This window comes from Ananas comosus, unplaced genomic scaffold (assembly GCF_001540865.1).
Source record: "Ananas comosus cultivar F153 unplaced genomic scaffold, ASM154086v1, whole genome shotgun sequence".
Lineage (NCBI taxonomy): Eukaryota > Viridiplantae > Streptophyta > Magnoliopsida > Poales > Bromeliaceae > Ananas > Ananas comosus.
In genome coordinates, this window is record NW_017891131.1 from 9,156 (window position 1) to 24,519 (window position 15,364).

The 15,364-nt window shown below is 46.8% G+C and overlaps 2 protein-coding genes across 2 annotated transcripts; one reads left to right on the plus strand and one right to left on the minus strand.

Moving 5' to 3' along the window:
• Window positions 1–1,087: 1,087 nt before the first annotated feature.
• On the minus strand, window positions 1,088–1,516 carry LOC109704672 (probable enoyl-CoA hydratase 1, peroxisomal). Its single transcript, XM_020225435.1, has one exon. It carries the CDS (start codon window positions 1,514–1,516, stop codon window positions 1,088–1,090), a length of 429 nt encoding a protein of 142 aa, XP_020081024.1.
• Window positions 1,517–2,868: 1,352 nt separating this feature from the next.
• Window positions 2,869–15,001, plus strand: LOC109704673 (the record flags this gene model as incomplete). Its single annotated transcript, XM_020225436.1, has 2 exons — window positions 2,869–3,193; window positions 14,761–15,001. Coding segments are annotated over exons 1-2 (566 nt in total), but the record flags the coding sequence as incomplete, so codon positions are not given.
• Between the last annotated feature and the right edge of the window lie 363 nt (window positions 15,002–15,364).

A 15,364-nucleotide genomic window follows, 5' to 3' on the forward strand; every position in this document is an offset into this window, starting at 1 on the left:
TTTTGTAACAAAGCTTCCTCTCTCTTTCATAATTAGAGAAGTAATATCTCTCTCTTTTTTGATAATATTTTTTGCAAAGAGAAGAGCACCGCTCTCTCCTTCTTTCGATGATGCTATATTTTTTTGTAAAGAGAAGAGCACCGCTCTTTCTCTTTTAATAACATATTTTTTATGAAGAGAAGAGCACCGCTCTCTCTCTTTATGTACAGATTGGATTTGCCGTCGAAAGATGTGTCTTGGGCATTTCGTCAAACAATTGGTAGGCATGATTCGTCGGCACCAACTCCGTCAGAGCAACATCCTAGGCGGCCTTGTAAGCGGTGAGGCTGATGTTGTTAGTGGCGAGCCTGCTGCACGTTTGTGAGGTGCGAACCGTCGACGTCCAGGAACTCGTCGAACGAGTCCTGGCAGGTGTCAACGAAAGTGCCGGCGGCCAAGAGCTCGTTGTTGGCGTCCACAGGCCGCCCGCCGCCGCACACCAATTGCGGCGCATTCTGCAGCGCGTCCACCGCCTACGCGTGCTCCGCCTTGAGCGCCACAGCCTGGACCGACGCCACGGCTCGTTGTGGCCACAGATCAAACACCTGGTGAGCGGTGACGAGTTGGTTCAGTGCGGGGGTGAGTTTGGTGGAGGCAAGCTGGCACGCGGTCATGCAGTTGTCGAGGAGCCCCTCGGAGGTGGTTTCCCACCCAAGGCCGTGGACAAAGAGCTTGCTGTTGAAGGGATCGGCGTCGGCGGCGCTCAGGATCTCGTCGCGCGTGCGCGGGTCGGGCGCCACCGCGGAGCCGAGGAGGGGGTAGAGGAGGCAGGCGAAGTCGCAGTGGAGGCCCTCGTCGCGGGAGATGAGCTTGTTGGAGAAGGTGAGCCCGAGCATGAGGCCATTCTTCTTGAGCCAGAAGATGGCTCAGCAGGAGCCGGAGAAGAAGCCCTCGACGCAGGCAAAGGCGACGAGGCGCTCGGCGAAAGAGCAGGCGGCTTCGGCGGCGCAGGGCGACGCGACCTCGGGCGCAGGGGTCGGTGAGTAGCGACGCAGCCTCGGGTAGTTGGGGTCGGCGAGAAGCGACGTCCTCGGCGAAGCAGGGGTAGCTAAGGTCGGTGAGGAGCGGCGGCCTCGGCAGCGTAGGGGTCGGCGAACTCGGCGTCGCGGCCGGCGATGAGCAGGTCGCAGGCGAGGGCGATCTCGAACCCGGCGGTGACGGTGAATCCGGCGATGGCGCCGACGATGGGCTTGCGGCACGCGACCATGGCGGCGACGGGGTCGGCGGCGGGGTCCTTGATGTCGCCCTTGAAGACGTCCTCGGCGGCGGTAAGGTCGACGCCGGAGTAGAAGGCGCGGCCGCGCCCGGCGAGGACCACGGCGGCCACGGTGTCGTCGGCGTCGAGGCGGCGAAACGCGCCTGCGAGCGCAACCATCATGGGGCGCGTGAGCGAGTTGAGCGCGCCCGGGCGGTTGATGGTGACGACGGCCACCGCGGATCCATGGGGTCGCCGCTCCACCACGATGAGCTCATCCATGGCGGAGGAGGACGATGTTGGTGTCGGATCTGATGACGGGCGGAGAGGCTGTGGTGGGTGCTGATTTCACTGAGAGAGAGAGAGAGAGAGAGATCTTTTACTTCTCTTTTCTCTTTTCTTTTTTTTTTCTTTTTTTTTGTTTCTCTTTTTTTTTTAGGAGAGAGAGAGAGCTTTGATTGTGGCATTAATGGAGAAGAGAAAAAATATTTTTTTTTTTTTTTTACCTTTCTCTTTTTCTTTCGTAGACAGTGGGATGGGATGGATCTTTTTGAGGAATAAGTTTGAAGGTTCAAAAAACTCTGTGTCCTCCTTCTCTCATTGAGAGATATTTATGGGACTAGTAGTAACTGTCGTGGAGAACGTGCGTATGGGAGAGGTGGGAAGTTACGATATAGGATCATGGGATCATGGGTATGGAATTGTACATTAGTCCTTCCCATTTGTTTATATTATACTTTAGTTAAAAATAACAGAATATTATATGTTTGAAGGAGCATCTTGCAAATATATGAAAGGAAAAGGACTAATTTGCTATTTGTAATACCCATTCATGCCTACGAGAACATCCCACTTTTTGTAATCTATGCACCTGATGCATGGATTAACCTATGCGCCAGGTTCAAAATTTGAACTCAAATTTCTCCATGCACCTACTGCATGGATCATCTCATACACCATTATTCAATTTTCTCTCCTTCTGCCTTTTTTCTTTCTCCTTTTTTTTCTTCTTCTTCCTCTTTTTTTTATGCTTCAACAACCTCAAATCCCGATAGTAGGGCGGAGGAGGCGGAGCGGGAGCGCACGTTGGCAGCTCTCATTCAGTTTCAGAAGTTTAACCCACCTACCTTTGAAGGTGGAGTGGTGGAGCCAGCGATCGTGGAGTCATGGATCGACTCTATGGAGACACTTTTCGAGGATCTTAACACCTTGGAGAAGGACAAGGTATACTCGCCACACATTGCCTCGAGAAGGCGGCGAAGGTGTGGTGGAAGCATGTTAGGCGGGATCGATCGCCCGATCTTACGCCTATGTTGTGGGAGGAGTTCCGGAGGGCGGTGTTTGCCAACTACTTCCCCGATACTGTGAAGCGGGAGTTGCAAGAGAAATTCCGCAAGTTGCGACAGGGGGACCGCTCCGTGGCAGATTACGAGCAGGAGTTCTCCCACCTTATCGACTGCGTCCCGGAGGTTGTTCGTGATGACCGGGACCGGGCTGACTGGTTCTTATGAGGACTCCAGCTGAGGATTTACGAGAGGGTGCAAATTCTCAAGTTGACGACCTTTGCGGAGGTCTTTGATCGAGCCCTATGGGCGGAGCACGGCAGCGCCCACGTGCGAGAGGAGCGCGAGGCAATGGCGGAGTCAAGGGACGAGGGGAAGAAGCGGGCAGTGGGCGGTGCCGGGGGCCAGTCAAATGCAAAGAAACTCCCTCGGTATCCCCGGCAGCAGTCGAAGAGTGGCAGGCCGTTCCGTTGTGTCATTTGCGGCGGCGATCATCGGCCGCCAGTATGCCCGCAGCGCGAGGAAAAGTGCTTCAAGTGCGGCCAGCCCGGGCACATGTCACGGGAGTGCCCGAGCTGGGGTTCTTCTGCACCTACCTCGGCATCAGTTCCTTATACCGCGAGACAGCAGGCGGGGCTACCACCGGCTTTGTCGGCTGGACGTTCATCTTCTTCGCGTCAGCCGGAGGCTTCGAGGGCACCGAGTGGGCGGGTTTTTGCCACTCAGGTGCAGGAGGAGCCGGTTCCTGTCCCCGACGACATCGTGGCAGGTATTATTTCAATCAGAGGCACTAGAGCTAGAGCTTTATTTGACACAGGTGCACGCATTCATTCATAGATGCATCATTCGTTAGGACTCATGGCATTAAGATCGTGCACCATTATGACTATTGGACGGTAAATTCGGTCAAGCATACTTTTCATGTTCACGAAGAATGTGTAGCGTGCCTAGTGCAGATTGGTGACTGGGTCATGCCGATCGATCTGTTGGTGTTGAATCGGATGTGGGGTTTCGATGTGATTTTGGGGACCAACTAGCTCTCCAAGTATTATGCCGTGATAGATTGCGAAAGTAAGGTGATCACGTTCCGTGAGCCTGATCGGGAGGAGCTAGTGTATCAGGCAGCTAAAAGCTCGCTTTTCGCGGCGACCGTGTCGGCGGCACGGGCGAGGAAAATGATAAAAGGCGGTTGTGTGGCCTACTTGGCGACAATGGTGGAAGCCCAAAAAAAGCACCCGGATTTGGGAGGCATTCGGGTGGTGTGCGAATTTCCGGATGTATTTCCGGCGGAGTTACCGGGATTGCCACCGGACCGGGAGATCGAGTTCGTTATTGATTTGGTCCCGGGGGCGGCGCCGATCTCGAAGGCCCCATATAGAATGGCACCGGCGGAGCTAAAAGAGCTTAAGGCACAATTGCAAGACTTGCTCGACAAAGACTTTGTGAGGCCGAATGTGTCACCCTGGGGAGCTCCGGTGCTGTTCGTTAAAAAGAAGGACGGCACACTTCGACTCTGCGTGGATTACCGCGAGTTCAACAAGGTCACAGTGAAGAATAAGTATCCGCTGCCAAGGATTGATGACTTATTTGACCAGTTGCAGGGGTCAAGGGTATATTCAAAGATTGATCTTCAATCGGGGTATCATCAGTTGAAGATACGGCCCGAAGATGTGCACAAGACGGCGTACCGTACGCGGTATTGCCATTATGAGTTCACGATGATGCCGTTTGGGCTTACTAACGCCCCGGCGGCGTTCATGGACTTAATGAATAGAGTCTTCCGTCCGCTATTGGACCGGTGCGTCGTGATATTCATTGACGACGTATTGGTATATTCTCGGACCGAGGAAGAACACGAGGAGCACTTGAGGACAGTGTTGGAAATACTCCGAAAAGAAAAGTTGTATGCCAAGCTAAAGAAATGTGACTTTTGGCTATCGGAGGTCACTTTCTTGGGTCACGTTATTTCCGGAGATGGTATTTCGGTAGATCCGAAGAAAGTGGAGGCAATTAAAGATTGGCCTCGCCCGACGAGCGTATCGGAGGTCCGCAGTTTTCTTGGACTTGCGGGCTACTATCGGCGGTTCGTGGAGGGGTTCGCTAAAATAACTACTCCACTAACGCGCCTTACACACAAAGGGGTGAAGTATGTTTGGAGCCCCGAATGCGAGCGAAGCTTCGAGGAGTTAAAGGAAAGGTTGACCACGACCCCGGTGCTTGCTCTACCGACGCCGGGGGAGACCTTTGTGGTATATAGTGATGCTTCCTACGTGGGACTCGGGTGTGTCTTGATGCAAAACGGGCGGGTTATAGCTTATGCTTCACGCCAACTGAAGACTTATGAGAAGAACTACCCGATTCATGATCTTGAGCTAGCGGCGGTTATTTTCGCGCTAAAGCTATGGAGGCATTACCTATATGGGGAACATTGTGAGATCTATACGGATCACAAAAGCCTTAAGTACCTGTTCACCCAAAAGGAGTTGAATATGCGACAGCGGCGGTGGTTAGAATTGTTGAAAGACTATGATGTTACTATTCTATAGCACCCCGGGAAGGCGAATGTCGTGGCCGATGCACTTAGTAGAAAATCGGGGGAAAGTTTGGCTTCGGCAATTACACCCCAACCACTATTGCAAAAAGAGATGCAACGGCTTGGTTTGGAAGTAGTACCACCGGGAGTATCGGCGACACTTGCGGCGTTGGTTGTTCGACCGACGCTATTGGAGAGGATTAAAGAGTTGCAAGCTGTAGATGAATATCTCCAAAAGGTGCGTGGGGAAGTTGAGAGCGGTAGTGCCGATGATTTTGGCATTGGGACCGACGGCGCACTCCGGTTTAGAAACCGTTGGTGTGTGCCTAAGAATAAGGACATCCGCAGGGCGATCATGCAAGAGGCGCACCAATCCCCTTATAGTATACACCCGGGCGGCACCAAAATGTATCAAGATTTGAAGTTGCACTATTGGTGGCCGGGCATGAAGAAAGACATTGGGGAGTTTGTGGCGCAATGCCTTACTTGCCAACAAGTAAAAGCGGAGCGACGGTTTCCGGCGGGAAAGTTGCAAAGTTTACCTATACCCGTTTGGAAATGGGAAAATATTGCAATGGACTTCGTGACCGGGTTGCCTCGATCTCAAGGTGGGCACGATGCAATTTGGGTGATTGTAGACCGGTTGACGAAGTCGGCGCATTTCCTACCGATTCATATTACATGGTCGGGGGACAAGTTGGCTCAAGTGTATATTGACGAGATTGTGAGACTGCATGGGGTGCCCGTGTCTATTGTGTCGGATCGGGACCCGAGGTTCACCTTTCACTTTTGGAGGAGTCTACAGGAGGCTTTGGGCACGCGGCTCGACTTTAGCACGACATTTCATCCTCAAAGTGATGGTCAATCGGAGAGGACAATACAAATACTTGAGGATATGCTTCGAGCGTGTGTACTGGATTATAAGGGCAATTGGCATGATCATCTTCCGATGGCGGAGTTCGCGTACAATAACAGTTATCAAGAAAGTATCGCGATGGCGCCATTCGAGGCCCTTTATGGAAAGAAGTGTCGCTCTCCAATTCATTAGAGCGATGTGGGCGAAAAGGCGGCTATGGGCCCCGATGTAGTGCGGGAGGCAGAGGAGAAAGTCCGTCTTGCTCGCCAAAGGCTTGCTATGGCGCAGTCCCGACAAAAGAGCTATGCCGACAAGCGGAGGAAAGATATAGAATTTGTTGTTGGAGACCACGTGTTCCTGAAGATTTCGCCGATGCTAGGGATTAAACGGTTCGGTATCCGTGGGAAGCTAAGTCCCCGGTACCTTGGACCGTTTAAGGTGTTGGAGCGGGTCGGCACGGTGGCATACAGGATAGCATTACCACCAAGGCTTGCGGGAGTACACGACGTGTTCCATGTATCGAATCTCCGCAAGTATGTGCACGATCCCGAGCATGTTCTCTCGTTTGAACCGTCCGAGATTCAAGAGGACATGATATATGAGGAGTTTTCGGCATACATCATCAATCGAGAAGTAAGAAAACTACGAAATCGCGAGATTCCGTATGTTAAAATTCGTTGGTGCAATCACGACGACCGGGAAGCTACTTGGGAGCTCGAGAGCGCAATGAGGGAACATTACCCTCATCTCTTCGATGAGCTGAACTGAGGTATGAATTTAAGTTAAATTAAGCTAGTTTCGCGGACGAAACTAAGTATAAGGGGTGGAGAATGTAACGTATCGAAACTCGAAAACGATAATCGAACTTTAATCAAATTGGTTAAAGCGTCGAGAGAAATGGGCTGGCGAGTTCCATTGTACGTTCCAACAAGGTTGGAATGGGCAAAATGGAGTTTAAGAAGTGTTGGAATGGTTTTGGCATCGAACGGCGCGAAGTAGAGTCGAAACGATGCAAAAACAGCATTCTGGAGCATTGTGTACCGGTACGCCATGATGGCTGTACCGGTACAGCAAGCAACCCCAGCACTGGTTGCTCTTGGGTTGGAGTCTGCGCGAAGGTGTACCGGTACGGGACCCATGTACCGGTACGGGACCCATGTACCGGTACACAAGCTAAGCAACCGAGAGAGTTTGCTCTCGGGTTTGGGCCTCTCCGTAGGTCCGTACCGGTACACAAACCCGTGTACCGGTACACGGCAGGTCTGACAGCCCAGTAAAGTCTGCTACAGAGATAAAGTTGAGGGGCCTATTTGCTTATGTTACAAAATGATAAAGGGCTACCTCTCTCTCTCTTTTCACAGCACACACACCTCTCTCTCACTTTCTCTCACTTTCTCTCTTTAGAAAGCTCTTCAAGAGGTGGAGTTGGAGGAGATTTGAAGGAGAAAACTTGGGATTTGGAGGACTAAGAAGCTAGGGTTCTCTCCTACAAGGTGGACTTTGGGAGTTTTAGGCCAAGGTGAGGTTTTGTGTAAGGTTAGGCTTAGGGCTTGAGTTTTGATGCCCTAAACCTTTGGGTTTTGACCTTCTAGCTAGATTAGAAATCTCCTAGAGCCAAGAACACCATGAAAGCTTGGTTTTCTTGAGGAACTCTCATGGTGGATCTCTAGGGCTCAAAGTAGATGCCCTAGGGATGGTTCTAAAAGCTTAGAAACCTTATTAGAGAGCTTCCCAAGTGATTCTAAGCTTTCTTTTGCTTAGCAATGAGATCAATCTAGGGGAAATACAAAAAATGGCATGTTAGGGCATCCCAAAGAGGGGTTTTGCCTAAGTTAGGTTTTGATCTATTTTGATCATGTAGAAACCTAATTGAGGGTATTTTAAACGCGTTGGGACGCTCGGTTCGGTAATCCGACGAGTGTACGCAAAGTTATTGACAAAAACATCATTTTCCGTACAGATAGCCGCAGCACGCGGATTAGGGCTTCAAAAATTTCAAGAAATTCACCGAAGCATTCTTGTAACCATCTAAGGTGGGTGGTGCATTCCAAGGACATCGGACATCCCTTTATGTCTAAAGTGTCATATTTGAGCATATGTATTTATATTGAGCATGTTGCATAATAGGGTTAATTGTAAATTTCCATTACATGATATGAGTTCTAATGCTTGAGAAATAGTAGTAAATGAATGAGAACTGGTAACCCTATATATGCATGACAAGGGATAAGAACCTAGAAGGGTTAGTAAACAATGTGACATGTTGACATAGACATAGAGTGTGGCATGAGTACAAGAACATAGCACTTAGAAAACAAGTGTGGTATCAATGACAAGAACAAGAACAAGTAGTGTACATGACACTAGTAGAGGTTAGAGAATGCAAGTAGATTGGGTTAGTGACATTATGACATATACACCTTAGAGTTAAGGGTCATATGAGCATGGTTTTCCTTGGAGTCAAGGAATGGATTGAACTTGGAATCCTTAAAGTTAAGGATTGATCGTACTCACCTAATAGTCCTTGCTCAAGGGCGGTAGCTCCCCCTCGGGCGATGTGCTCCGGAGTTGTCATCACTGGGTCGTAGTGATTATCTCCCCAGAGGGCGGTCCCATCGGGTGGTAGCGGTTATCTCCCCGGCAATAGGGATTTGGGTTGGTGAGTTTGTGAGGGCGAAACCTACGGGCTAGCCATGAGATTGGGTAATGAAAAGCTAATCTTGCATTCATCATGAGCATTCTATCGAGCATAGTTTCACTTATCATTCAGGCATATTAGCTGCATTTGTTAGTTGGTTATTATCTATTCTTTCTTCTATTATGCCTGATTAGATCTAGTGGGATAGTTGGCGTGGTTGGTTGCCGAACCCACTGGGAACTTTGTTGAAATTCTCACCCCACTATTTCCATAGAGCCGGGACCGAGCGAGCCGGCGGATGTTCGCGGTAAAGGCATCGCGCCCTAGGTAGAGACCGCCCGAGATGGTTATCATTTTGTAGTCGCATACCCTTTACTATCATCTTTTGTATTTGATGATTCTAGTATCATGAACTCGCTTTAATGGATAATGTAAAGGATCTTTATTTTAAATGTCAAAAGTTATATTTTGGGAGAAATGAGATGTAAAAAGAAATGATGCAAGAATGTGAAAGAACTTGATTATGATTGGATGCATGTATGTGATTTAAATTTAGTCATATTACTTGTATATTGAATTGTTAATTCTTTCACTTTGGTTATTGCTTGTCCTCGTGCAAGCCATTGTGTATGCTTCCGCTTATGCAAATTTTTACTTTATTGATACTTGTTGTTGAGCCTTGGGCGGACAGGGGAAGCTTTGTCCGTTCGGCGTCTGTTTGACGCTCTCGAATCGGCCAAAAGGGATCGGGCTCGGGGCGTGACACCAACTCACTCTAGACATCCACCAAAACTTTTAGACTAACTCAAAATGCTATTCTTACACTGGGACCTTACAATTTACTAAAACTACAAGAAATTAGTCATTAGTGGCATTTATTTTTGCTACTAAATGATCAAAAAATACTGCTAAAAGTTTTAGCAGCATATGACGCCAAATGCTGCCTATGCCAATATTGTTAAAAGTATTAGCAGCATTTATAATAAATGCTGTCAGTGTAAATCAATTAGTGTCATTAGGAACATGCCACTAAAATGAATTAAATTCTAATTTTAAATTATTTATTAGTAGCACATAAATATAATGCCGCTAATACAAATATCTGATTTTAGAAACTGAAATTTTAAAATTTTAATTTTTTTAAATGTAATTTTTTTTTAGATGCTACCCGTTTCGTTTATTTGTTTTAGAAATAAACTTTGCTGGAAATGTGAATAAACTAGAATTCGAACTTAAGACCTCGAATACCAACCATCTAGCCCTTTACCATTTGCGCTAGCTACTATTAGTTATGTATATTTTAATTTTTTAAATTTTAAGTCTTCTATTTTAAAATTTTAAAATTTTAAATTTAGATACTAAATTTAAATTTTTAATTTTTAAATATCAAATATTAATTTTCAAAATTTGTAGTTTTAAATTTAAAATTTTTTAATTTGAAATAAATTTAAAATTTTAAAATTTAAAAATTTAAAAATTAAAATTAAAAATAAAAAATTAAAAATTAAAAATTTTAGAATTTAAAATTTTAAATATAAATTTTAAATTTTTAAATTTTAAATTATAAGTTTAATTTTTAAAATTATATGTTTCGAATTTTAAACTTTAATTTTAAATTTTTTAACTCTAAATAAAAAGGAATATATTAATAATTATATATTAATTAGTAATAATATTTAGCAACAAATACTGCTAGTTTATTATATTTAGCGGCATTCAGTAATTTATGCTGCTAATTTATCCTATTTTGCAACATTAATAGTAAACTAGTATTTGACACGTGCGATGCACGGCTAATATAATAATATAAAGTAATAAAAGTTATTATGTGATGATGAAAGGAAAACATTCTAACTAATATTTTTTTTATTTTAACAAATAAACAAATATACTATCAATCTTAATTATAGTACATACTGAAGTACAAAAGCTAGAAAAACAAAATTATGGACCAAATCATTAAGTATTAAGAATAAGAGTTGCTATCCTAGTTAAAAAACATATATATAAATTATATATATAAATTAAAAGGACCATTGTACTACAAATGCTATTTCTAAAACAAATCATTTTATATCTGTTGAGCCAAATTAGGCGCTAACACGTGGTACGCCGGTACTCTATTTAAAGGTAGTAATCTTGCTGTGCACCGGGAGCATCGAAAAGATTTTTAAGCAAAACCACTGCGCAAATTAAGGGAAGTTATAGCAACCGCGAGCAGTTGCAAGCTGTTCCGATCGGCTGGAAGTGGTCCAGAAAATTAAGGAATAGTGGCCGATCATGGATAGGTAATAACTGATCAACAGGGGCGATCTATAAATAGACCAATAACGCCCTAAAAAGGGGTTTTTTCCCCGTGAAAAGAAGACCACCCTTATTTCCTTTCAATTTCCTGCATTTTGTAGGAGTAGTCTACTTGTAATCCTCTATTTTTTCGCATTTACCGCATTTCTTACTGTTTTCCTTGGAGTAGTTTTCTTAATTAGAGCAACCAAGTCTGGATGCCATCAGGCACACTCAACCCCTGTACTTTTTCCACAAGTCATTTTCAATACATTCAAAGGCTTTCGGCTCTTTAAGCCGACCAATCCCTGTGTTTTCATCCATTCGGCTCTTCGGCTGACCTTAGATTTTGTACGATCCGTACATTTAGCACATCCTGCCGAACCGAATTCACCTTAGGATTTTCGAACTCGGCTGATCTGATCCCTCATCAGCCGAATCGCTTGATCCAGTCGAAAGGGCACACACTTCGAGGGTCATTAATCATAGCCGCGACTCACTCCTGCATGCTTCCCGAGGAAGATCTTTGACCGGGTCAAAGATAAGGACGTTTGACTCCCAACAATTTTTGGCACACCCAGTGGGACCATTTAAGGTAATTTTATTCTTTACTAGGATAAAATGGCTGATGATAATGCCATGAACTTACGCAATAGGGTCGTTCCTAGAAGTTCTGTGTAACATACTACATCCCTCGTAAATCGTGCCGAGTTCCGTCAAAACGAGCGGAACGCGGAATTGAACGAGTTAGAATGGACCCTGAGCACATTAGGGCTCATAGGAGAAGCAAAAAGGGACCCGAGAGAGAGAATCAGAAAATCTGGTTAAGTCCCAGATTTTGTGCTCTCGGGGACCGGTCCCTGAAGGAGAGACCGGTCCCCGTACGCATATCCTGCCAGGAAGTCTTGAGGCAACCGGTCCCTAGTGGTGAGACCGGTCCTCGGGAGACCGGTCCCTGAAGGGGCAGACCGGTCCCTCGCTGCGCAACAGCCAAAAAACCCGAAAATTTGGCTAAGTCTTGGAACACCCACATTCGGGAACCGGTCCTTGGTCGGGGAGACCGGTCCCCGAAGGCGAAAAACGCCCAGTCTGGGCAGATCAAGGGGAAACAAGTTAAGGGGTTTAAATGCAATTGTCACAACACTATATGTGGACACCCCTCTCTCTCCCACAGCCATTTTCACCCTTCTCTTCCATTTTCTCTCTTTCTCTCTCTAGAATTCTTGCTCTAGGGCTTGGAGAAGAAGAAGAAGAAGCAAGGGAAGGTGGATTTGGAGGCTTTGGTGTGTTCTACAAGCTCTCCTACAAGAAGGACTTGGAGGGGCTTGGGCTAAGGTGAGTTTTTGGTAGAAGAGTTAGGCTTAGGTTTTTAATCTGACGATGTTCTTTGGAGCTTTGGGTTAGATTCCTCTCGGCCATGAGGAAGCCCTCATCGTATTATTGCCATTCGAACTCGCATGGCAAGCTCCATGAAGAAGCTCAAGGTGCCTCTCTTCGGTGGTGGGTAGGGTTTGTCATGGGGGAAGCCGTAGCGGTTTGGTTCAAGGGTCTAGAAATACCTTATTAGGGATGTTCTTAGATGATCCTAAGCGCTATTGTTTGCTTAAGGTTGTGATCGATTCATGGAGAGACCCTAAATGGACAACTTAATTAGGCTATAATTTGGCGGCTCTTGCCTGGATTGTCGGTCGGTGGACAAATTGACTCCGCTAAACCCGTTTGCGGTTGACTCGGCGGATTTAACCATTAACTCGAAAATGATAGAGTATAGTCCATGTAACAAAAGCCTAATATGCACGCGTTTTAGATTATTACATGCGGCAGCAAGCGGACTTTTCGTAAAATCCAGGGATGTCGTTCATATATTTTACCACACAATTTACATAGAGGTGCGTCAGCCCGGCCACATCTCGCGCGAGGCGTGCGACTGGGGTGCACGCCGGAATCGTTGGATTCCCTTTCTATGTTTGTTTTTCTACTCTTGAGCATTATTGTAGTAGATATACCCATTTTCAGCATAGTAGGGTAGAATACATATGAACTTGGTTTGACTTTCATTTACTAGTGTTCTTTCTAAGTAGTTGAAACATAGTGGATGATAGAACCAAGGGACATGTGTGATTGGAACCCTAGTTGTGAGATGTGAGGTTGGACTTGGACAATAGAAATACAGGTGACATGATATTGAATAGAATACAAGGAGTGGCATTGAGAAATAAACTGTTTAAATCTAGTTTAACCAAATTATGGGCAATCATCACGGAATCATGGCCTTGAGAATGTGCAAGAATTGATAAGGTAGAGACCTACCATGACATTCGACATTGTGACCAGTGGCTATGAATCTCAAGCTTGGGGATTGAGATCTGATACTCACATTACGTCTTGGCCGTTGAGGAGGTCGCTCCCCCCTCGAGCGAGTGCGTCCGGAAGTTTGGTCAGCCACTGGAGCGAGGCAAAGTCCCACTAGTTCGACGGTCCGGGTCCCTAGGGAGGTTTCGAGTCCCCGGTTATTAAGGTTTTGCGGTTGGTGAGTTATTGGGGGTTAACAGAGATTACTCGTGTATAATTGGGTAAGATGCCAAAGTCTTGATCATGCATTGAGCATGCATCGGCATTTCGGCATTTTCGCATTCGAAATTATTTATCTGACTGACTTCTTTCTTCTGCAGGCATTTCAGTATTAGTCTGCATTAGTAGTGATTACTTTTCTCCTTTTGAAGTATACTTATGCCTGGATGACTAGGTGGGTAGAGTCGGCGGACGTGGATGCGAGGCCGACTGGGAAATTCGTTGTAGTTCTTCACACACTTAACTACAGGTTCCATTAGCACTAGGGCCGGTGGGGCGTGAGGACCGGAGGCAAGGGTTTTAGCTGCCGTAGGTGCGGCCACCGGAGCTAGCATTACAGTTATGTAGTCATTTCCTTTTACTGGTGTACATGTAGGCACATTTTATTTTGTTGAATTAGACGATGTAAAGTTGCTGAGCTTAAAAATTTCATGTATTTTGGATGTGAATGACTAAATATAAAATGATAGTTATGACGGCGTTGAATAGATAGTAACAGTTTTGTTTACTTGAATTTTGACGTTTTAAAGGGGAATTCAAATATCATGTGTGATGATATTTAGTTAGAGCTTTCGCCTTGCCGTTGATTGTCTTGCCCTCGCGCAAGCCTTGTATTTATATTGCAATTCTCTTGAATTGATGCCTATTTTATACATGTTGTTATAGCCTTGCGGCGGACAGGGGAGGATTAGTCCGATGCTTCGTGGCGTCTGTTGACGTGACCGATAACCCGACCAAATTGCGGCCGGCCGATTGTGCCTCCGGCCGTGACGAGCTTATAATGTATGCGCACCGAGATCGACCTTAGTTGGAAAGCAAAAGTTTACCGCGCACTCGACTAGGTTCAAACCATAGGTCATTGGAGACCCTTACAAGGACTTTAGGCAAAACCGCTGTTAACTTGCCTACTTCGTGCTCTCATGCCCGAAGACCGCGATTCTGATGTGATTTCCGCACTCCGCTTAACTATACATTTCTAGACAGGAAGTTACGAGCATGGTCGCATTAGAAGGTCTTAATGAGTTGCTCTACTTTTTACAGGGACCTTGTGGGGCGGCCGACCACATAACACCGAAAGTGGAAATAATTAGGCTTGTGCTTTCGCTTAATTGGGTAGTTGTTTGTAACGTGTAAGAGTCACGTGCTTCGAGTACTAATGTGTGTGTATACATTGCGTTTCAGGACGCGATGGCACCACCAAGGAGAGTTACGAGGTCCACACCGGCGGAGCCTCGGGAGGAGCCCGGGCAGTCGGGGTCGGACGACGTGCGTGAGCTGCGAGCCCAGGTAGCGGCGTTGGCCGGGGCTATGCGGCTTCAAGGAGAGCGGATTGGGCAACTCCATGAAATGATGGCGCAACAGGCAGCGGCGGCCTCTGTGCCGAGAGATCCGCCTGCACCAGCTGCTCCTGTAGCACAACCTCCTGCGGTGGCTCAGCACCAGTGACGGCTATCCCTCCGACAGCATCGGGTTCATCGGCTCCAATTTTCGATGTGCTTGAGGCCGAGCAGGAGCCCACGTTAGCGGCGATGACGGCATTTAAGCGGTTTAACCCTCCAACCTTCAACGGTGACGTGAAGGATCCGTGGATGACGGAGAATTGGTTAGCCGCGATGGAGGCCTTATTCGAGGATATCTATACTCTTGAGAAGGATAAAGTTCACCTAGCGGCTCATTGCTTCGATGGGTCGGCCCGGTTGTGGTGGAACCAAGCGAGGAAAAATCACTCGCTAGGGCACCCTTTCCTTACTTGGGAAGCGTTCCGGGAGATGCTGCTGATGGAGTATTTCCCCGAAAGCGACAAGAGGAAGATCAAGGAGGATTTTAGGAAGTTGAGGCAAGGAAGCCGTTCAGTGCGCCCGGTTCTTTGCTTGCTCTTAACTCGCTATGATACCACCACTGTCACGCCCCGCCCCGAGGCCGCTACCAATTTGGCACGGTTCGGGCGCGGCAAGCGGACCGCCAA

Excerpts from the sequence above, each read along its gene's own strand:
- LOC109704672 (XM_020225435.1), bottom strand. The coding sequence starts at position 1,516 with ATGGATGAGCTCATCGTGGTGGAGCGGCGACCCCATGGATCCGCGGTG.